Source organism: Impatiens glandulifera, chromosome 9, assembly GCF_907164915.1.
Source record: "Impatiens glandulifera chromosome 9, dImpGla2.1, whole genome shotgun sequence".
Classification (NCBI taxonomy): domain Eukaryota; kingdom Viridiplantae; phylum Streptophyta; class Magnoliopsida; order Ericales; family Balsaminaceae; genus Impatiens; species Impatiens glandulifera.
In genome coordinates this window covers 36623322-36645122 of record NC_061870.1, presented here as the reverse complement: position 1 = coordinate 36645122, position 21801 = coordinate 36623322, and the positions used below count along the sequence as shown (strand labels likewise).

Genomic DNA, 21801 nt, shown 5'->3' with positions numbered 1-21801 from the left:
GTGTTTCTTTTGTGCGAAAACAAGATATTTTAAATAATAAGTGAGCAAAATTGATTGATATAAGAAGGTGAGAGATTAGCCTGCATAATTTTTCTAATTTTTTATTACATAAAAAAATAAAAAATAAATTGTGATATCACTTCAACTTTTAAATCGTGATTTACAAGCCATTCCTTTATATTTTTTTCTGATAACAATTTCATATATTTAGCACAATTATTTAAATATCCAATAATTCATATTAAACTAAATTGTCGCTAGTTTTATAAATTAATTAAATAAAAATATATCTATAATAACTATTTTAAACAAATTAATTTTATTAAGTTTATTATATTATAAAAAAAAATGTAAAGATCATAATATTAATTAATATATTAGGAGATTAATTCGGCTATTTGAATATATCTTATATCAAACCCTACTATATGGGTTATTCTAAATCAAGACTCTACCTCCAACTATCTAATGGATGAATGAGATATTTTTTTATTCGAATTGAGTTTGTATACTAGTGACATTTTTTAATAACAATCCTCTGTGAAATTATTTCGTATTGTAAAAAAAATGTGAAAAATTTTTATTATATTAAATATGATTTAATTTTGTTAATAAAAAGTGTAAAAAATTGTCTTCTACTTCGGGTTTAACTCATCCCATGGTGACCTATTTTATTTTATTTTATTAAGTTTGGCCACTTTATCAAAAGATACAAAAATCTAATTGAAAAATCATCCAAATTGTACTTAGTTATAGTTTTTTAATATTATTTTGCATAGAAGTATATGAACATGGGATCACATCAGTTGACAAAAATGATTTATTTATTGGAGTGTGGCACAATTTTTGCAATTTTCTATAGAGAGACCGAATTTGTGCAGACAACATTCATATATTTGATTTTTTTAGTTTATAACATTTATCTATAATATATTAATAAAGCAAATAAAATTAGAAAGAAAGTTCATTTAAAAATGATCCTTAGTAAACTGTTAATATTTGAAAGAAAAAGTATATATAAGAATTCAAATCATAAATATAGAAAAACAGTGTAATATCAGTTGATAGCTGCCTGAATGTCATTACAGAATTGATCCCATTTTGATGGCTGCTGCTGCTGAAATCTGAATTACAATCACCTACCAACCAAAATATCATTTGACAACATAATCATGATTTAGTATAACCCTAATATTAACACATCACCAGGTTTCTCTAATTCAATCATTTTTTATCCTTTTCGACATGGCTGGTCTCCACAACATAGTCCATCATCAGTTTTGTGTTTGATTCTGTAACCATCTGAAACACACACACAACACAATCCAAAATTCAAGAACAATCAAATAATTCATATATGTAATAAGAAGGAAGATCCAATCAAAACCTCACTAGCTAGCCGCTGTAAGTTGTCCCACTCAAAATCATTCTTGCAATACGCAGATCTAACCTCCATTACGCGCAGAGCTGACAGACATCGTTTGTTTATCCGTCCATGTAATTAAAACAACAACCCAATTATTTATATATATGAAACCCTAGAAATTGATTTGAATGTATATGTGGTACCTAGGGTTTTATGATGTGGTGACTCTCTCATCAATTCTGCACAAAACTTGTCGCCGTCATTAATTGAATGATTTTCAAGAAACTGTTTCAGGTCAACATTTGCCTCAGGATTATAGCTCTGTGCTGTCAAACAACCATTTACAGACCAGACCAAATGGAACTACTAGTAATAAGGAAATGTAGAACATATATAGGATTGATTTAGGAAAACCTCAAGTTGTGCCTGGACAATCCTAACCGCGACGTAAGTGAAGAAGTTGTGGAGGTTCTTCGCCGCCTTTGCCTCCGGCGATGCTTCTCCAAATCCTAAAACAACTTTTCGATTGAACGACTAATTGCAGTAGTTTAAATCTGATGGAGGAAAGGATGGAAGTACTAACCGGGCACATACATCTTCTGGCAGTGTATGCGAGCTGCGCGACGGCGATTTGCGGTTTGTTTAAACGCTGATCCTGTTCCTCTCCTGGATCCAGCGTTCTTTGGTGGAAGAAGATTAGAGGAATGAGAAAATGGTGAAAGTGTGGAGAGATCCATTAGCGTTATTAACCACCAAACATTCACGGATAACAGCACTAACTTTTAAGGGTATTCAAAATATCTCAAACTTCGAGTACACTGGCTATATTGTTTGTTATAAAGGATTATTTTTGTCAAACTGTATTATATTATTTGAAAATTAACTTATTTTACTATAAAGTATTTCAATTAATTTAGTTCATGAAATAAATTTAGTTCAATGATTACCTTTTTAAAGTTACATTCAATATGATAGAGATATTAAAGTGACAGTAGACTCTTTAAACTTAAGAACCAAAGACAGTATTCGAATAAGAGTTATTGAAAAATTTGAGTTAATTGAAAAATAATAATTGATTGTAGTTTTGATAATGCAGGATAAGGTAAAAATATTAATACATAATTATAGAATAAAAAATAATAATTTAAAATAAAAATATTTTAATTAATGAATTAAATAATACAATTAGAGGATTATTTATAATAATGTTTTTTAATTTGTGTTATTAAATAACCCAAACCGACACTCAAATAATTAAAAAATAAATAAGTGGTCTGCCAAAACATAACACAACAAAGAAATTAACTATTTAAAAAATATCAATTAAAACATAAAACAAAATGTATACCAACTTATAATATAATAAACTAATATTACATAGCTGTTACATTAAAATTTGATAAAGATTAAAATTATTAATTTTTAATATAAAATTAATCACTATATTTTTTTTAATTAGATTATATTCTCAAGGGAAAATTTGACAGAATAACTATAAAGATGACCTTATTTGACTTTTTGATCAACTCATAAAATTAAATCCACTAGTGATACACCTTTTATTTTTTTTGACGAAAATTCTCCTGTTGCGTGACGCAACTGAGTGCATTGTGAAAAGTCCACAATCGCGAGACACAACCGGCATTCGCGAGATAAATTTTGTTTTCTTCTCGCAAATGCCGGTTGCGAGGGGTTGCGTCTCACGATTGTGGACTTTTCACATGACATTTATGAACTTTTCACATGCCTTCTGATTACGTCTCGTAACGAGGGTATTTTCGTTCAAAAATTAAAAAGTTATGCACTACCACATATGCAAATAAGAAAATTTGTAAGATCGTTCAGTCAAATTTTCCTTCTCTAAATTAACACTATTTTTATCATCTTTATTTTATTTTAAATTAAATTGTTGTTATTAATTTTTTTTTTTTTTAAACAATTGATCCCTAAATTCAACTTAAACTTCACACAAAAAAATATATAAGTAATGAAAGGTTGATTTAAATGTAACTTGATAAATTAAAATAATATTAATTATATGGGCAAAGTTATTAATAATGAATGAATTATTAATTTTGAAAAGAAAGATCAATAAATGCGTAAACAAGGAGGGGGAAGGAATGGGCTGCTGAAGACTGTTGCTGTATCATTATCTCTCTACATAACATCATGTGATGGGGATAAGACCACATCTTTTTGATTTTCCTGGCCTCACATGTCAACTTTTCAAGATCTTACAACCACCAGACGACCGTTACAAAAAGATTATCATTTCAAAATTGTATTATTTATACCTAGATAGATATTAAATGGACTCAATAAATTCAAAGATACAAGTTACAAGTAACTCAATATCTACATAAATAGGTTAAAAGAAACAGTTAAAAGCAATCCAAAATAACTTTTTTCATAATAAGTTACATAATAATGGCGAAGAATCTGGAAGGAAGGAAAAGGAAGTTATAAAGGTGGTGAGTGTTAGTAATAAAGTAGGTACTAGTGTTAGAAACTGGCGAAGAATCTAGAAGGAATGCTAAAAGATGATGAATTGAAGATCTGCAACTTGGAAAACACTTGACCTGAGGTTGAAGACGGAATATTGTTCTTGCTTTCCTTCATACCATCAAGCAAACGTATGCAATCTTCTACTTCTCTTTCTTTCTTTCTATACAAACCTTCGATTCTTCCTTCTCCCCCGCTGATTCAAGGATTAGATAACTAAAAACGTTTTAAGGTACAGTAATGCTTTCATGTATGATCATTACGCTTTGTTATGAACATCAGTTAAAGCGCAATTTCATCATTTTCCATGAATTTGACTATTTGTCGAAGCTATTTCAAATCAACTTTGATTTGTTGTTAACCTACTATGAAATGCTACAGGAAAGTTGATTAGTTTGGGGGAAATTGTATGGCTACACTTGGAGATATTGGATTGGCAGCAGCTATCAATATCCTTACTGCTCTTATTTTCTTGGTGGCATTTGCGGTTTTAAGGCTTCAACCTTTCAATGATAGAGTATATTTCCCTAAATGGTACATTCGAGGTTTAAGATGCAGTCCAACAAGCTCAGGAGCAGCACTTGTTAGCAAGTTTGTTAATATTGATCTTAGATCATATCTTAAGTTTCTGAACTGGATTCCAGAGGCACTTAAAATGCCAGAACGCGAGCTTATTGATCATGCAGGGTTGGATTCTGCTGTTTACTTGCGGATTTACCTTCTAGGGTATATATATATATATATATGATTTTATTGATTCTTCTAATTGGTGACTGCAATATGTTTTAATCTTCCATACTTTCTTTAATTTCATTGCAGACTTAAAATCTTTGTTCCTATTACCATCTTTGCTTGGGTAATCTTGGTTCCTATCAACTGGACAAACGACACTTTAGAAATAGCCTATAAGGTTTCCAATGTTACCTACAGTGAGATCGATAAGCTTTCAATTTCCAACATTCCTCCTGGATCAAACAGGTGACAGTTAAAATGAAATTGTATCTTGAATTTCATCAACCGCATATATGAAAATGTTTTGATTTCTCTGGAATATGCAGATTTTGGGCTCATATCGCGATGGCTTATGTATTCACGTTTTGGACTTGCTATATTTTAAAGACTGAATATGAGAATGTTACCTCAATGAGGTGGCATTTTCTAGCTTCAGAGAGTCGTCGTCCAGACCAATTCACTGTAATTGTATTTCATTTATTTGAATTCTATTCACTTTGGACCTGACAAATCTTGTCTGACTCGGGTAGCGAAAATTGGTGTTTGCAGGTTCTTGTTCGCAATGTTCCACCTGATTCGAATGAATCTGTTAAAGAGTGTGTGGAGCACTTTTTCATGGTTAACCATCCAGATCATTATATTTGCAATCAGGTTCTTCTTCGCAACCATCGATACAACTTAATGTACTTGTTTGGGGAAATGCTTGATCAATTGTGTGCAGGTTGTTTATAATGCAAACAAACTTACAAAACTTGTGGAGGAGAAAAAGAGGAAGCAGAATTGGCTTGATTATTTTCTGCTAAGATATTCTAGAAATCCATCAATGCGGCCTACCACAAAGGTAAAAGAAATGTGCAACTAATTGTATATATTAATTTATTGACACTTCCTAATAATGTCTACAGACTGGATTCCTTGGTCTCTGCGGAACAAAAGTGGATGCTATCGATCACAGAACATCTGAGATCGAAAGATTATCCAAGGAGGTAATTAATTATCCATTTCCCAATTTCACTTACTCACATAATTGAGGCTTGTATAATTTGCCAATGTTGAGTGCATTTGTCAGATAGTTATCGAGAGAGAAAATGTTGCGAACAACCCAAAGAGTACTATGCCAGCATCTTTTGTATCCTTTAAATCTCGATGGGCTGCAGCGGTCAGTTCACAAACCCAACAATCCAGGAATCCAACTGTATGGTTAACAGAATGGGCTCCAGAGCCTTGTGACATTTATTGGAAGAATCTAGCAATTCCATATGTTGAACTGTCTGTCAGGAGGCTTATTATTGCTGTTGCCTTCTTTTTCCTAACGTTCTTCTTTATGATCCCAATCACTTTGGTTCAATCTCTTGCAAACATTGAAGGCATTGAGAAAGTGGCCCCATTTCTGAAACCCATCATCGAAGTGTGAGTAAATTGTTCAATCTAACAAATAAACAAACAATAAGATGACTGACCCTGTTTATTTTTATGCAGGAAATTCATCAAGGCGTTCATCCAAGGTTTTCTACCAGGGATTGCTCTGAAGCTATTTCTAATCTTTCTACCAACAATACTAATGATGATGTCCAAATTTGAAGCATTTATAAGTATATCATCTCTAGAGAGGAGATCCGCTACTCGATATTATCTTTTCAACTTTGTGAATGTATTCCTTGGCAGTGTAATTGCCGGGTCAGCCTTTCAACAGTTGGATTCTTTCATTCACCAATCCCCGAAACAAATCCCTGAGACCATTGGTGTTGCAATCCCGCAGAAGGCTACTTTCTTCATGACATATATAATGGTTGATGGATGGGCTGGTACTGCCGGGGAGATATTAAGATTAAAACCAATGATAATCTTCCATTTAAAGAATTTCTTCTTAGTGAAGACTAAAAAAGACAGAGAAGAGGCCATGGACCCTGGAAGTCTTGGATTCAATACGGGTGAACCTCAAATACAGCTCTATTTCTTACTCGGCCTTATTTACGCGACTGTGACACCAACTCTCCTCCCATTTATCCTGGTGTTCTTTGCTTTCACTTACGTCGTGTTTCGCCACCAGATTATAAATGTTTATAATCAAGAATACGAAAGTGGTGGAGCATTCTGGCCTGATGTCCATGGAAGGATAGTTGCTGCTATGGTTATAGCTCAGCTGTTACTGATGGGTCTATTGAGTACAAAATCATCTGCGCAATCAACACCTTTTATAATTATCCTTTCTGTACTGACCATTTCGTTCCATAAGTTCTGTAAAGGAAGATACGAACCTGCATTTGTCAGATACCCGTTACAGGAAGCTATGAGCAAAGATACGCTAGAACATGCGAAGGAACCGAATTTTAATCCGAAGGGATATCTTCAAAATGCTTACTTGCATCCGATATTCAAAGGAGAAGAAGACGATGATGAATATGATGATGATGATGGGGATCAGAAATGGGATCATGAGAGCGTTATTGTACCTACCAAACGCCAGTCAAGAAGAAACACTCCAGCCCCTAGCAAGAGGAGTGGTAATTCGTCGCCTTCTTTTTCTGGGGCCATTTAATAAATGAATGATTGGTTTTCCCCTTCTTTTTAGCCATGTATAATTTGAGTTTTCTATCTGAAAATCGACCGATTTGAAAGAGGAACTTAGATTGTTGTTATAAAACTTCGTGCATAAATGTGAAAATCGAGGACGTTGGGAAAAGGAAGTCAAAAATATTATTTACCTTGTTTTTTCCGATGAACAATAGTCATAATCAGGCCAACAAACCATGGTCTATGGCAGTCCCACCACCCAAGAATTCAAAATGGAGAGTTACTTAAAATTAAGAGTAAAAGTTTAATTTAAATAAATAGCTGTTATATATTATTATTTTTATATATAATTAATTGTTTTATATATTAATAATTTTAAAAATCAATCACTAAAGTAGTTAAAGAGTAGTTACTTAAGGTTATGTAGCTATGTTAATTCTAATATTAAAAAAAAAAAGGTAAATAACATTATAAAAAAAAATATTTATAAAATCAATTAAAATAAATAATAACTTTTCTTTCATTTATAAATATAAATTTATTTTTTCTTAATTTAAAAATATAAAATTATGTATAAATTCGTAAAATCTTATTACTTAAATTTAAAAATCTTGTTTAAAGTTACTATAATCAGAATAATTATTTTTTTTTTAAATTAAAAATTTTAAAAATTAATTCGAGATTTTAATATTTTAATGTGATTTTCAGACTAAATGAACTTTTATTAGTCTTACTTTTTCTCATTTTCTCTATTTCTTTTAAGATTTTTAAAAACTTAATATAATATAGTTGGTTAATTATTCAAATTTTGAAAAGTGGTTAGATGATACTAAATCTAAAAAGAGAAATATAGACAGTAATTCAATCTAAAGGTATATCTTGTAAATCTATGTTGCCTAGTATAAGTTAATAAGTTTTTTTAGTGGTAACGTAGAATTAAAAAACATTTAAGATTAATTGTAAAATAAATTGAAATTTTCTAAGATAAATGATAAATAAGTATTATGATTTTAGTTTGTTCGGTCATTTAATAAAGAAAACGCACGCACACAGTTTTACAGCTCCCAGTAAATCCCATACATATTTCTCTTGTGATTCCTACCTACTTAATGCGCATACTTTGGATTGTCCGCATTATCGAGCCCATCTCCAATTCATCGGCGGTCGGTCGGCTTTTACCAGTTCAAAGTATGTGCGAAGATATTGTCGTGATGTCGTCGGAGCTTAAAGGATGATTTGGAAGGTTTATTGACCAGGTGAGGTGAATCCGCCATTGATTTTACTCCTCTTGAGTATCTCTTTTATATAGAAAGATCTCGTTTCTTGTATTTCACATATTCATTCTTGACCTTGCCATGCATATCGTTAATTTCGCTGCTGGAATCACTTGATGTTTATGTGAGATTATATTTCTTTATTTTATTGTTAGCCCTAGATTAGATTATCTATCTAAGCATTGGCTTCTCTACACATGCATGCCATTAGAACAGCTGCTATACGTTTATAGAGTCTTACAGTTTAATGCACCTTTCAACTCTTATCCATTTAAGTTGCAATAAGATTGTGATCAGTAAAACTTGACTTCTATTTGTGTTTTGATTAAACTGGCTCTAATTTTGGTCAATTTCAGATTAAAGTGAGAATGGAAACAGTTGAAAATAGAAGCCAATCCTTAGATGATTGGAAAATCTGTGGGAATGGTCAGGATACTTGCAAGAAGAAAAATAATGAGAAGAAAGACAGCCATGATTATGTTTCAGACCCATCTTTTGAAAGGCATAACAATAATCTAAAAGGACAAGATTATGATACTAGAAAAGTATCAAGACAATGCCAGGACAAGAAACAATGGAGTGCTGAAACACACAAGCAGTTAGATGATAGCTCTATGAGTGGGCTTAAAAAAGCCAGGTACGACTATGAGGATGATTACAAGAAGGATAATAAAATATGCAAACCAAAGGGAAAGGTACATGGGGAATTATCATCTTCCAGTTCAGATTTCTTACCAACTGGAGAGGCTGTAAGCTCTAGTCCTAAGGGAATGTGTTGTGATTCTTTGAGTAAGAAAATGGGAGTTTTTGATGATTTTTATGTTGGTGAATGGATAGATGTTGAAGAAGAGGATGGATTTTATGGAGTAAAAAGTGATTATAAAAGTGGTGGCTTAATTGATAGTAAAAAGAGAAATTCGAAGTTTAAGAGGGAGAGGGATACTGAATCTGTAATTTCTTCTTCTTCTTCCTCTTCATGTTCAACAATGCCTTCTTCTAGAATTGACCAAAGTGATATGGGCAAATGTCAATCAGGGAGTCAGAAGGTTAGAGATGGCCTCCTGCTCTTTTTATTATTTCTACTGCATCTTAGGAAAAATTATCTGAATTATGTTAAACTACTGTCTATCTCAAACAGGACAGCAAAGGGAAGCATCCAACGTGCCATCAGTGCAGGAGGAATGATAAAAGAATTGTTATTCCATGCTCCAAGTGTAGACAGGCAGTATACTGCACCTATTGTGTCAAGAAGTGGTAAATACCCCTATACGAGTTCTTACATTCCTTGCCTGATATTCCAGACCTACCTAAGTATTTGACAAGAATTCTACTAAAAAAACAAAGGTACCCACACTTACTGGAAGAAGAAGTTGCTGAGTGTTGCCCATTTTGCTCGGGAAACTGCAATTGCAACATTTGCTTGCAATCAAGTGGTCTGATTGAGGTTTGTGTCTCTTTTCAATTACACCTCTCGCTTAATTCCCCATAAGTAGTTTAAGTAAATAGTCACATCCTTCAGACTTCAAAGAGGGATCTCACCCCCGAGGAGAAGATCCACCATCTTCATCACTTGATCAAGTTGCTCCTTCCATTTCTGAAACAACTTAATGAAGAACAAAAGCAGGAAATAGAGATAGAGTCCATAATCCAGGGTACTTTTTTTTTTTTTTATAGTTTTTATGATAGAATGCCTAGGATAAATAAATGATTGCTTCTTGCTTACCAGTTACCATATATTTTCTCACAGGGGCGTCGACAACTTCAATTAATATACAGGAGTCTTTTTGCCAAAACGATGAGCGTGTATTCTGGTAACGCTTCTTTTTAGCTTGGGATTAATAGTTAACATACCCACAGTTATTTTAAAGAGTGTCGATTGATATCTTTTGTTGTTGAAACAGCAACAATTGTGCAACTTCAATTGTTGACCTTCATCGAGGTTGCCCTGATTGTTCATATGAGCTTTGCCTCACTTGTTGTAGAGAGATTCGGCAAGGAGTGGCATTTGGAGTTGATAGAGTAGAGATTCATTACCCCAATAGAGGTTCTGATTACATTCATGGAGGAGATCCAATACCAGATATTCCTCATTTGGAGACTTTAAAGGAACATATAGAACCATTTATCAGATGGACTGCAAATGATGATCAGAGTATTGATTGTGCTCCAAAAATCATGGGTGGATGTGACAATTGTGTGCTAGAACTCAAACACATTCTTCCAAAAGGCTGGATTTTGGATCTAATAGCTAAAGCAGTTGATACATTGACGATACATGAAGCAGATCATCGAATGAATGGGCTCAACAAGTCTTTACATGGAGCGGGAGCGGCATCCAGTGAAGGCAATGATGACAACTACTTGTATTGTTTGGATTCGGTCGATGCTCTCAAGGGGGAAAGTCTTGTACAATTCCAGAAGCATTGGGCGAAAGGCAAACCTGTAATTGTTCGCGATGTTCTTAAACAGTCAAGTGGATTGAGCTGGGAGCCCATGGTTATGTGGCGTGCACTTTGTGAGAGTGAGGATCAAAATTTGAGTTCAAGTATGTCAGAAGTGAAGGCTATTGATTGCCTGGCTGGTTGTGAGGTTGGTTAGTTAATGAATCTTTTTATCAATTTTTCCTTCAAATTTTTTGTTATTTTTATAGCTAGAAAGCTAATATAAATGCGCAATACTTTTATTTCTTTTAGACTAGGATTTCTTCTCTTGAGGAAGCTAGCACAAACATCCACAGCCAATTATTTATTTCATTTTAGTTCTCATACAATCTTAGACAACATTTGATAAAATCTGGTCCTGGACTAAATACTAGACTATATAACATTGTAAGAAAACGTATAGTATATACTATTTTAAAGCTTATTATGTTTAACTTTTTATCAAACGATATGGTTGTTAACATACAATACTCAAACACCTAAGGTGTAGGAGATCAAACCTTTTGTGATAAATCCAAGATACTATTTTGACCCCTTAAAAGGAAGAGAAAAAATTCTCTCAAATCCTCAACCTATCCACCTCATAATGAAGGTGATGGATTATTTGTGTTTAACATATCATATTCAATTGTCATTTCAGAGGTCAAAGCGGTGATCTATGTAACATGTCGCTCTCTTTTCAATTTTTTATGCGGGCTTCTTGTGCAGGTGGAGATAAGGAGCCAGCATTTTTTTAAGGGTTATACAGATGGAAGAAGATACTTCAATTTTTGGCCTGAAATGCTAAAACTTAAAGATTGGCCTCCATATGACAAATTTGAGGACTTACTGCCACGACACTTTGACGAGTTCATCAACATATTGCCATTCCAAGAATATACAGATCCAAGGGCTGGATTTCTCAATATTGCGGTAAAGTTGCCTTCAGGAGTCCTAAAGCCAGACATGGGTCCAAAATCATATATTGCATATGGGATCTTTGAGGAACTTGGAAGAGGCGATTCGGTTACCAAGCTTCACCTTGATATGTCTGATGCGGTAAACTATTAATTGACTATTATAATATAAATGTTTTTTTAGGTAAACACACAAACTGATACCTAAATTTGTATATATTAGGTGAATATCTTAACACATAATGCTGAGATAGAGGTGGATGCTGAACAGCAAGCAGCTATCAAATCATTGAAGAAGAAGCATATGGCTCAAGATTATAAGGAAAATATAATAACAGATCGAGAGATGAATCAGGTTTGCTCAGACCCGGTTGAAGTTGAAACGAATGAAAGAAGTGGTGGGGATGCTTTGTGGGACATTTTTAGAAGAGAAGATGTTCCAAAATTACAAGAGTACCTCAGAAAGCACTCGAGAGAGTTTAGGCACATTTACTGCTCCACAGTTGAACAAGTTATTCATCCAATTCATGATCAGTCCTTCTACTTGACCATGGATCACAAACGAAAACTCAAAGATGAATATGGTTAGTATGTCAGGAAATATTGAATACTAATGATAATAATCTAGCTGACGCAACATTACTTAACTTGTCAGGAGTAGAACCATGGACATTTGAACAAAGACTTGGAGAGGCGGTGTTTATTCCTGCTGGTTGCCCCCATCAAGTCAGGAATTTGAAAGTAATAACTTATCTCTCTTTTTTTTTTTTGTAGTTTGCGATCATATCGTGTCTTTAATAAATATTCTATTTAAACGCAGTCATGCACCAAGGTAGCGGTAGATTTTGTTTCTCCTGAAAACATTAACGAGTGCCTTCGGTTGACTGAGGAATTTAGGCACCTGCCGAAGGGTCATAGGGCCAAAGAAGACAAACTAGAGGTTGGCACTCTTTTTATTATTATATCTGTCATGTGAAATTTCATATTCTCAAATTGTTTTTTTTTTATATGGACAGATAAAGAAAATGATAGTTCATGCAATGAACCGAGCTATTGAAGATTATGAAGCCTTGGCATTTCCACACAATGAAATTCTGTAGCACCTTATTTTTGGAGGACTGGTGTTTTGTGACAAATTTAGCTATCTCTTTTGATTAGTAATCTTAGTTTATCATCATCCTATGGTAATGTTTTTTTGTTCTTCCAACCATAGTTGTAATCTTAGTTTCTCCTACAGGAAGTAATGTTTCTTTTCCCACATAAGAAACAAAACATGTTACCTGGATGGCCTTGACCTAACTAATGTCAAGCAATTTTCCATATGTGCTAGCCTTCAATATATATATAAACTAATTTTGAATGTTTGATTATACCTCCAACTAATATCTTGATTCTTTTGCTTAATTTCTGATTCATTTAACATCATATTCTTGCACATCTTAATTAATTTTTTGTATTGGATATTTCAATTTGTTTTTGCACTCAGGTTACATGTTTGTTGGTTCTGACTTGTCATTGCTGCTGTTTGTTTTCCCTTTTTCATGAATTGTTTAGAATAGATTTCTAATACAACATCAACCTAAATCTCTAAAACATCAAGGACAAGGCTTCTGTTGAAGGATTCCAGTGTTTTTTAATATTTTTTTTCTAGGTTTAGTTAGATCATCAGTTTTGCTAGCAACTCTGCTATTCCCCCTCCAAACAATGTTGAATCATTCCAAATCATGATCCTTATTTTTATTTTTTATTTTTTTAAACACAAGATACGTTCAAACATAAAAAATAAAAAGTAATAAATAAATAAAAACTTTTAGAAATTCAATTCAGCTAAACAGTCTCTCTCATGTCTGGATTTGTAAGTGCATTAATTTTTAAGCTTTTACTAAATTAAGATTATGATTGAAATATTAAACGTGATAACAACTATATGTGCTGAATATGTTCAATTAATAATAAAGTGATAAATGATCCATTTTGAGAAAAATAAGGATTTTTCTGCGAGGAAATATAGGTCTTACGGCGCCGTTTCAGTATCTTGCAAGTGATGATGATGATGATTACCCCAAAAAGGCAAAGAGCGAAGAAGATTGTGTTTCGATCCAAATCTCTGCTTTCAGGTAACAAGAAAGTTTCAAATTCCACGCAGTTGTGTTTGAGCTGCTGGCTGATTCACATTCATTTCAAAAGGCGCCATTCTTTCTCTTAAATTCCAGTTGCAGCAGCTGATTGGATCCTGGAAGTCTGATGATGGTGATGAAGAAGTCATCGTCATCCTTCTTCTCTTCTCGCCGCGTCCTCTGGTTTGGATGGAAGCTCGTGATCGCTCTATCTGTTAGCCTCTGTCTTATGGCTCTAATCAGGCTTCGACAATACTCTCAACCGGAAACATCTTCTTCTTCTTCTTATAGACTATCTCGCAGCAGATCCCGAATTCATAGTCCACACTTGGAAGACAGCGCAAAGATTGCATTTTTGTTTCTTGCTCGACGTGACCTTCCCCTCGATTTTCTATGGGGAGACTTCTTCGAGGTTTTGTTTCCTTTCAAGTTTCTTGGGAAATACTGATATGATACACTTTGGGAGGTTTTAGTGATGATGCATGCTTTGAGGTTGCAGAATGCTGATGCGGCTCATTTCTCCATATACATTCATTCGGAGCCCGGATTTGTATTCGACGATTCCACCACAAGGTCCAGCTTCTTCTATAATCGACAGTTGACTAATACTATTAAGGTAATCATAACTGCTTCAGCTGAGCATAACATCAAAAACAACATGGAAATGATTTGTGTTTTATCTGCAGGTGTCATGGGGTGAAGCTAGCATGATTCAAGCGGAGAGGTTATTGTTAGATGCAGCTCTTGAAGATCCTGCTAATCAAAGATTTGTTCTCTTATCTGATAGGTTTGTTGTTTGTTAATAACAACAAACACCATATCCTTTTCCCATTCTTCGTCTGCTAATCCTGTCTTGTTGTTTGTCTGCCCAGCTGTGTTCCTTTGTACAACTTCACCTATGTTTACAGTTACCTAATGTCTTCTTCCTCCAAGAGTTTTGTTGACAGGTAAGTATAAAACAACATCCATAATTGAATTATGTTTTCAAACCAAATAATCCACCCCCATTTGGGTTTGTTTGTAGTTTTCATGATAAGAAGGAAGGCCGCTACAACCCAAAAATGTCGAATGTCATACCGAGGAACAAATGGAGAAAAGGATCACAGGTTTGCGTTTTAGTCATAGAATTGTTAACGATATGATCGAGATATAACTTGATTTGTTTCCTCAGTGGTTTACATTAACAAAGAGACACGCAGAAGTTGTTGTGGATGATGATGTTGTTTTCCCTGCCTTCAAGAAGTTCTGCAGGGTAGGTCAAAACTATATGAAGAGTAATCACTCTGCTTTTCTGGGTTATAACTGTATCGATACTTTTGCAGAGACGACCAGCTGTAGACCCAAGCAAGGGAAAAGAGAATATTGTAAGTGAGTAGTGTTCTTCTTCTATTGGAAACTAGATCATAATAGTATGTTTTGTTAATATAAGTTTCACTTACTTGCAGAAACTTCAGAAGCAGCATAACTGCATCCCGGATGAGCATTATCTTCCTACTTTGTTTGCGGTATAGTCACGATTCGATATCATTTTTTTTGTTTGCAAATTACAATCTCAACTAGTTATTTGTTTATTTCATTCATTTCGTTTATTTCGTTTAGATGAGTGAGCTTGAACTTGAGCTTGAACGGAGAACAGTGACTTACACTCAGTGGAACGAGTCCGCGTCTGGCATGGAAACTAAATCCTGGCATCCTGTTACTTTTGGATACACGAATGTCGGCCCTGAACAAATTAAAAGAATACAGGTGAGGTGTCAACAAAATTTATTGACAAGTTTTGATTGGGAAAGCCTCACATTATTAAGTTTCAAATTGTACAGGACATCAAACAGATATACTACGAGACTGAATTGAGAACTGAGCTGTGTATTATTAATTCAACATCTGTTCCATGCTTTCTGTTTGCAAGAAAGTTCTCTAGAGCGGCTGCCATGCGTCTCCTGAGCGAAGGAGTGACCGGACCGTTTGATCCGACAAGATTACTGAGTTCTTCTTTACACTGACCGATCAGGTTTGAAAATGACGAAAAAGAAAAGTTATAGAACAAAATGAGAATTGCATTTACATCATTATACAGCTTACTTTACTACAAAGAATGTACAATTCTAACAAAGTAATCAGCTTTTTATATATATAGATGCGTTTATTTATTTGGTTTGAGGAACCAGAATGCTGTAATTTTTCTATACCGGTTTGCAAAAACGAATTACTGACTAACTAAACTGAGCTGCGGGATTGCTGGTGACGAGTTGGGTCTTGTCGATGTTCAAGGACTTGATTTTGGTCTTTGGGGGCGGGTCTTTCCATCCTTTCTGACGAGCCCTGAGCTCCCAAACAGATGTAATTTGTCTCTGCGCTTGTAGTGCAGATTCGGCTTTCTCTCTGGCCTCTTCACAAGTCTCCATTCCGGAGTTGCACTTGTCTGCCTCCTTTTGGTATTGGGAGGATAGCTTCTTGGCCTCTAACAGAGCCACGTCGGTCTTGCGATGATTTTCTAAAGCTTGGGATTCTTTTAGCCTGAGCTCGTCTGTCAGCTGATTGGTTAGGTTTCTTTCCTTCTCAGCACTTATTTCAGGATCATGCTTAATGCAATCTAGTAGATGCCACCAGAAAACAAGATCTTGATTTAATTATTTAAAAGGGTAATGAATGAAATAGGAATACTGATTAGTTAACACTGACTGAATGACTGACCTGTAAAGAAAGTGCTGTTCAATCCTGCAAATGATGAGAGTAATAAGGAATTGGTTAGATGAGAAAAGGAATGCAAAGATGATACGAGTAAAGAGAGAGACCTGGTGGGAGGGAAAGAAGGGGTCCGGAAGTGCAATCGCAGAGACAGGGAGGGCAAGAGGAGCGACGAAAAGAGAACAAGGCGTCGGAGATATGCCAGTATAAGGGAGGGCCAACTATATAACCGGCCAATGCTGCTCCGGTCAACAACATTGCCATCTGCAACATCTTCGGCGTGCAGGTTCCCCCGACATGCTTTCCACCACCACCCTTCTGCTTTTGTTTCTGTTGCTGACTGCTATTCATCTCTTTCTTATTCTCTATCTTTCTTATTATGCAACTAACTATTTATGTTTCTTTCTTTCCTTATTCTCAGGATCTTGAACTTTCACTGTGGAAACTAACTACTTCCTAACTGATTTCTCTCTTCTCTCCGAAATATGGGCCGAAATGTTTTTTCTACTCATTATAAGACCCAGCCCAACTATTTCAAATCTTAAATCTCCCTAAATTAACAATTTAAAAAAATTATATATATTAATAATATACTTTTTATTTATAAATATAAATTTATTTTTCTAAGTTTAAAATTGTATAGAAGCGTAAAATCTAAATTATTATAAATTCGATAATAAAATTTTATTATTTTAAATATAAAATAGTAAAAATTAAACTATGTACCTAAAATCTTTTCAAGTAAATATTTATTAATTTTAAATAATAGTTAAATATTTGATTTTTGTTGAAAATTTGAATAGTGGAGTTATAGTTAATAAAGATCAAATCAAAATATATAAATTAACATATGAAACAAGCTCTAGACAATGAAGTAACATATATAGTTGAAAAATTAAATTGAGCATTTAACAAATAAATAGAAGCAGCACAACAAAAGTCATGTCATCTGTCAATTCATTTTGACACAACTCAAAACACTTGTGACAATTCTCTTTCAAGGAATAAGGAATAACAGTTTTATTTTTTTTCAATTAATGTTCTAACCAATCTTTCTAGATTGTTTATATTTGTAAAAATTTAACATTATTTGATTTTATTTATTAATCTTTAACAAGTTTTTTTTTATATTTAGGGAGTTGACATCTTTATATTAACATAATGTCCTCACTTTAACTTAAAATTTAACCTAATAAGTTTTATAATTTGAATATACTATTAGAATTTAGAAACTATATTAAGCTTTAACATATAATAAAAAAAAGGAACTTAAAAGACATTTTAATGAAAATGAATCCAGCTCAAACTAGCTAGTGTATGTGTAGTGGGTTTATTTAAAATAATAATAATAATCTGAAAAGATTAATTGGATGAAAGTTGTTTTCACATAAGGAAATAAATTAGAACCATTTGATGAGGATGATTGTGGGAGTAATTATAAGTTTATTAATTGAAAGTCAAAGAAAGAGGGATGGAGACATGCATCAGTTTCATAGTGTTTCCGTAACTCTCCAGGCCTCTCAGTCCAACCGTACTTGGCATATATATAATTAATTCATAGGATGGTCCCAACTTATTTGCAATATGCTTTTTTTAATTAATTTCATTTCATAAAAATGAAAATATATCTACTTAAGTTCCTTGTTCGTTTCCTTAAAAAAAAGTCCATTAATTTAGAAGATAAGCTAATGTTATTTAAAATTTAGTTAGAGTGTTAAATCCGGTAATGATGATGATCAAATAATTAAAACTAATATTGGGTCAATTTTATATAAAACTATAGTTACTAATAATAATATAATATGTGATCCCGATACTAACCCTAAATTTCTAAGTTCGAGCCCGTTAGGTGATAAGTTCTGCGTCTGGTTAAATGGTTAAATGTGTTTGCGGGATACATACTTAATTCGTTGTCCTATTTATTTTCCCAAAAATAATATAATATCTCATAGCGGGAATAAAATGTGAATAGGGTTCGAGTCTGTTAGACGATAAATTCTGCGTCTAATTAAATAGTTAGATGTGTTTGCGATTGATGTGCATAATCATGTGGCCAATTTTTTTTATAATATAATATTTATTTATTTATTTTATTTATTCATAATTTAGGCCTACATGTTTCTTAATTAAAGAACTAGCTATATATATATATTTCTTAATTAAAGAAGAAGCTAGGTAATTACTTAGATGAATCGAACAAGATAGATTTCATATATTGTGTACGAACGAGAGCTAATCTTTTGAATAAGACAGTTCCACTCTTCAACTTTCTACGCCAAGCACTACAATTTGAAAATAACAATCTATAAATAGTAACCATTCTCTCTCCATTCAAAAATATAATTCATCTTTTTCAATTAAATATTAATTGCCTTATCCTCTCTTCCTAATTAAGACGATCGATCTTCATGAAGACAATCAACATGAACAAGTTTCTTACGCTACTCTTGCTCACTTTATCCCTTATAATGTCCTCCTCGGTTGCTGCCACCTCACTCCACGACGAAGAAGAACAAGAACAAGAAGAAGTTGAGATGTCGGCTAACGACATGATAAATTCGTTGCTTGACAATCAAGAAACCTCTCTAAGGGGAGCGGGCCGATTTCTGGCCCATAGACATTTTCGTGCGACTATAACTTGCAACAAATTTCCTAGGATATGTCGTGCGAAAGGAAGCTTGAGGCCAAATTGTTGCAAGAAGAAGTGTGTAAATTTGTCTAAAGACAGGCTAAACTGTGGCAAGTGCGGTAAGAAATGCAAGTACTCGGAGATTTGTTGCAAAGGAAAGTGTGTTAACATTTTGAATGACAAGAATAATTGCGGTGGATGTCGAAAGAAGTGCCATAAAGGGAATAAATGTGTTCACGGAATGTGCAACTATGCATAAATTTAGGGTTTCATTTTGATGAGCAGACACTTAATTAGCTAGCTAGCTAGGAAATGGAAAATATATTTAGTTTGTAGTTGATGATCACTTGTAAATTAGTGAGACATGCAAATTATAATGGTCATCATGAGTTTGAGCTTGTGAAGATATATTTTTGTATCATATACAGTGTTCATAATAGATATTTTTAAAGTTCTTTTACCCAAGTTTATTTATTTTTGGTAGGCTAATAATTAATCAAATGTTCACTTTGTTTCTATCGTTTTGATTCCTCTAAAATATCGTGTCCATTGTATTTAAATATTGAAAAAATAATTAATTAATGTTCACAAAAACAAATAAATCTGGAATGGTTGCGTATATATATACATACTTTTTTAGATTTGGTTCTAAGTGGAAAAGTACTAACCCTAGCTATCTATCTATCTATTTGCCTATTTGCCATTGAAGGTGGGATCTAGCATCGATCCGGCCGCCTCGTCTGTTACATGTCAAGATTATCTGAATTTAAATTTATATTACAATTCACATAAATTAATATATATATATATATATATATATTAAAATCAATATTGGAAAAACTTAGCTTTCGTTTGTAAAGTGTTTTTTTCTTTAATTGTAAGGTGGTTACTGTGGAGAAGCACTAACATTTGACATTCATATGGTGGTGGCCAAAGTTACTTTAGACAGATTGTTTTCATTGGAAGAATTTAGTTTTTTTTTTAATAATTAATTAAGGATTTGATATTTTCTGTATAAAAAATAAAATAAATGAAAGAAGTATATTATAGAGCTAGAGAGTTAGAATAAATTCAACTTAGAGCTCGTGCAAGCATGTCTTAATATTTTGACTTATTTTAACCACCAAACAAGCACGATTCTAATTGATCAATAAAAATTGACTGTCATATTTTAACTAGCAACTAGTACTTAATTAGTACATGAACTGATCACTAATCTAGATGTATTTTAAAATTTAATTCCCTTATTCCATTGCTAGCTATATAAACATCACACTTTGTTTCCCGATATCCATCATCTATCGATCATTGGTCTCGGGCCTCTTTTCTCACCAAAGTCGATATTTGATCAAGTCTATCTTCAACACGAGGACACCATGAAGTTGAGCTCGAAAACCTTATTCTTCATTTGGGCTATGATACTCCTAATGGCTCTTGTGGCCACTTCTTTAGCAACAAAAGTTGAAAAAGAATCTCGTGTTGATGACGATGAGGTGTTAGTTAAGGAAGAGAAGACGTTAATATCTCTTAGAGGTATTAGCCGGTTTCTTAGCCAAAAAGATTGGCGTCCACCGATGACATGCAACAAGTACCCTAGGGTTTGTCGTACAAAGGGAAGCCCGGGGCCAGATTGCTGCAAAAAGAAGTGCGTGAATGTGAAGATAGACAAGGTGAATTGTGGAAAATGTGGAAAGAAATGTAAGTACATGGAAGTTTGTTGTAAAGGGAAATGCATTCAGCCATTGAAGGACAAAAACAATTGTGGTAAGTGCGGCAACAAGTGCAAGAAAGGGACTAAGTGTGCCTATGGAATGTGCCATTATGGCCATTAAGGAGGACAAGAACAATTAATTAACGTGGTAATTGTTTCATTATTTTTCTCAAATTTCGGTTTTTAATTAATTTGTCTTTGTTCATTCATTCTTTCTTTGTACTTTTTGTGTGTGATTTTTTTTTTTAATTCGTTGATGGAGAAAATAAAAACTCTCTTGAAATCTTTTGTGTTGTATGTCATTATTAATGAAGCATTATAATTAAGATTTTTAATTAATTGTTGGGATATTAATTAATTATGCATTAGGCATTAATTGATTATAAATTTGAACAAAGATTGAATAAGAAAATGGGTAATTAGTTTTGTTGGGTTGGGGTTTGACAATATTAATTATAAGGTAGCTAGCTTATAGTGGGGGCGTGTATAAGTTATAGTTTATGGTCAAATAATTTGGATAATGCCCTTATTGTGTGTGAGTGGCGGCATCAATGTCATAATTTACAAGGGTTGATTCGAATAGAACTCTCCCTTTGCTAGTCTTGACTGGCCTTTTACGTTAATAAAAAGGTGCAATTGTTAGTCAACCATGGCCTCTACTATGCCCTAGCTAGGCCCCTATCTATTCTAGCTTCCTAGCTATAGGAAAATGCCTTAACAATATATTGCCCTCCGTCAGCCCTAAGTAATTAAACTCAGGTATTTTCTGCTATTAATTAGTTTTGTTTTTAATGTTTTAAAAAATCAAGATTCTCTTTTACAACCATTATGTATATATGTTACATATAAATGATGACCTGTTTAGAAATTTGTATTCCTCTTCATATTTTAAACTTAGAAATGTACAAAAATATCAAATAATTATGCATAC

The 21801-nt window shown here is 33.4% G+C and overlaps 7 protein-coding genes across 11 annotated transcripts; 5 read left to right on the top strand and 2 right to left on the bottom strand.

Moving 5' to 3' along the window:
• Window positions 1-963: 963 nt before the first annotated feature.
• LOC124915362 (chaperonin-like RBCX protein 1, chloroplastic) lies at window positions 964-2172 on the bottom strand. Of its 2 annotated transcripts, none has more exons than XM_047456063.1 (5): window positions 1950-2172; window positions 1781-1875; window positions 1570-1687; window positions 1393-1467; window positions 964-1302 (listed from the first exon to the last, which is right to left on the bottom strand). In XM_047456063.1, the coding sequence occupies exons 1-5, from the start codon at window positions 2101-2103 to the stop codon at window positions 1232-1234; spliced, it is 513 nt and encodes a 170-aa protein (XP_047312019.1). In that variant the 5' UTR covers window positions 2104-2172; the 3' UTR covers window positions 964-1231. The 2 variants fall into 2 exon arrangements, with proteins under 2 accessions (XP_047312019.1, XP_047312018.1); XM_047456062.1 differs by having other exon boundaries at window positions 1388-1467; window positions 1950-2169.
• A 1587-nt stretch (window positions 2173-3759) lies between these two features.
• Window positions 3760-7283, top strand: LOC124914057 (calcium permeable stress-gated cation channel 1-like). 2 transcript variants are annotated; one of them, XM_047454527.1, is made up of 9 exons: window positions 3760-3999; window positions 4250-4594; window positions 4688-4846; window positions 4927-5062; window positions 5150-5251; window positions 5322-5441; window positions 5506-5586; window positions 5670-6010; window positions 6080-7283. In XM_047454527.1, the coding sequence occupies exons 2-9, from the start codon at window positions 4278-4280 to the stop codon at window positions 7137-7139; spliced, it is 2316 nt and encodes a 771-aa protein (XP_047310483.1). In that variant the 5' UTR covers window positions 3760-3999; window positions 4250-4277; the 3' UTR covers window positions 7140-7283. The 2 variants fall into 2 exon arrangements, with proteins under 2 accessions (XP_047310483.1, XP_047310485.1); XM_047454529.1 differs by having other exon boundaries at window positions 3760-4100.
• A 930-nt stretch (window positions 7284-8213) lies between these two features.
• LOC124914902 (lysine-specific demethylase JMJ25-like) lies at window positions 8214-13097 on the top strand. 2 transcript variants are annotated; one of them, XM_047455527.1, is made up of 12 exons: window positions 8214-8370; window positions 8745-9434; window positions 9527-9642; window positions 9733-9832; window positions 9908-10040; window positions 10136-10199; window positions 10290-10977; window positions 11538-11867; window positions 11949-12309; window positions 12381-12466; window positions 12546-12665; window positions 12742-13097. In XM_047455527.1, exons 2-12 carry the CDS (start codon window positions 8757-8759, stop codon window positions 12823-12825), a joined length of 2760 nt encoding a protein of 919 aa, XP_047311483.1. In that variant the 5' UTR covers window positions 8214-8370; window positions 8745-8756; the 3' UTR covers window positions 12826-13097. The 2 variants fall into 2 exon arrangements, with proteins under 2 accessions (XP_047311483.1, XP_047311484.1); XM_047455528.1 differs by having other exon boundaries at window positions 8242-8375.
• A 682-nt stretch (window positions 13098-13779) lies between these two features.
• On the top strand, window positions 13780-16002 carry LOC124914319 (glycosyltransferase BC10-like). 2 transcript variants are annotated; one of them, XM_047454836.1, is made up of 10 exons: window positions 13780-14254; window positions 14342-14458; window positions 14529-14629; window positions 14715-14789; window positions 14867-14948; window positions 15014-15094; window positions 15165-15206; window positions 15288-15347; window positions 15442-15588; window positions 15663-16002. In XM_047454836.1, exons 1-10 carry the CDS (start codon window positions 13970-13972, stop codon window positions 15843-15845), a joined length of 1173 nt encoding a protein of 390 aa, XP_047310792.1. In that variant the 5' UTR covers window positions 13780-13969; the 3' UTR covers window positions 15846-16002. The 2 variants fall into 2 exon arrangements, with proteins under 2 accessions (XP_047310792.1, XP_047310793.1); XM_047454837.1 differs by lacking the exon at window positions 15663-16002 and having other exon boundaries at window positions 15165-15210; window positions 15442-15583.
• Window positions 16003-16055: 53 nt separating this feature from the next.
• Window positions 16056-16881, bottom strand: LOC124916385. The gene is made up of 3 exons (XM_047457099.1): window positions 16638-16881; window positions 16537-16560; window positions 16056-16435 (listed from the first exon to the last, which is right to left on the bottom strand). The coding sequence occupies exons 1-3, from the start codon at window positions 16879-16881 to the stop codon at window positions 16056-16058; spliced, it is 648 nt and encodes a 215-aa protein (XP_047313055.1).
• Window positions 16882-18998: 2117 nt separating this feature from the next.
• Window positions 18999-19418, top strand: LOC124916384 (stigma-specific STIG1-like protein 1). Its single transcript, XM_047457098.1, has one exon. It carries the CDS (start codon window positions 18999-19001, stop codon window positions 19416-19418), a length of 420 nt encoding a protein of 139 aa, XP_047313054.1.
• A 1117-nt stretch (window positions 19419-20535) lies between these two features.
• LOC124916383 (stigma-specific STIG1-like protein 3) lies at window positions 20536-20991 on the top strand. Its single transcript, XM_047457097.1, has one exon. The coding sequence runs from the start codon at window positions 20536-20538 to the stop codon at window positions 20989-20991; it is 456 nt and encodes a 151-aa protein (XP_047313053.1).
• The last annotated feature ends 810 nt before the right edge of the window (window positions 20992-21801 follow it).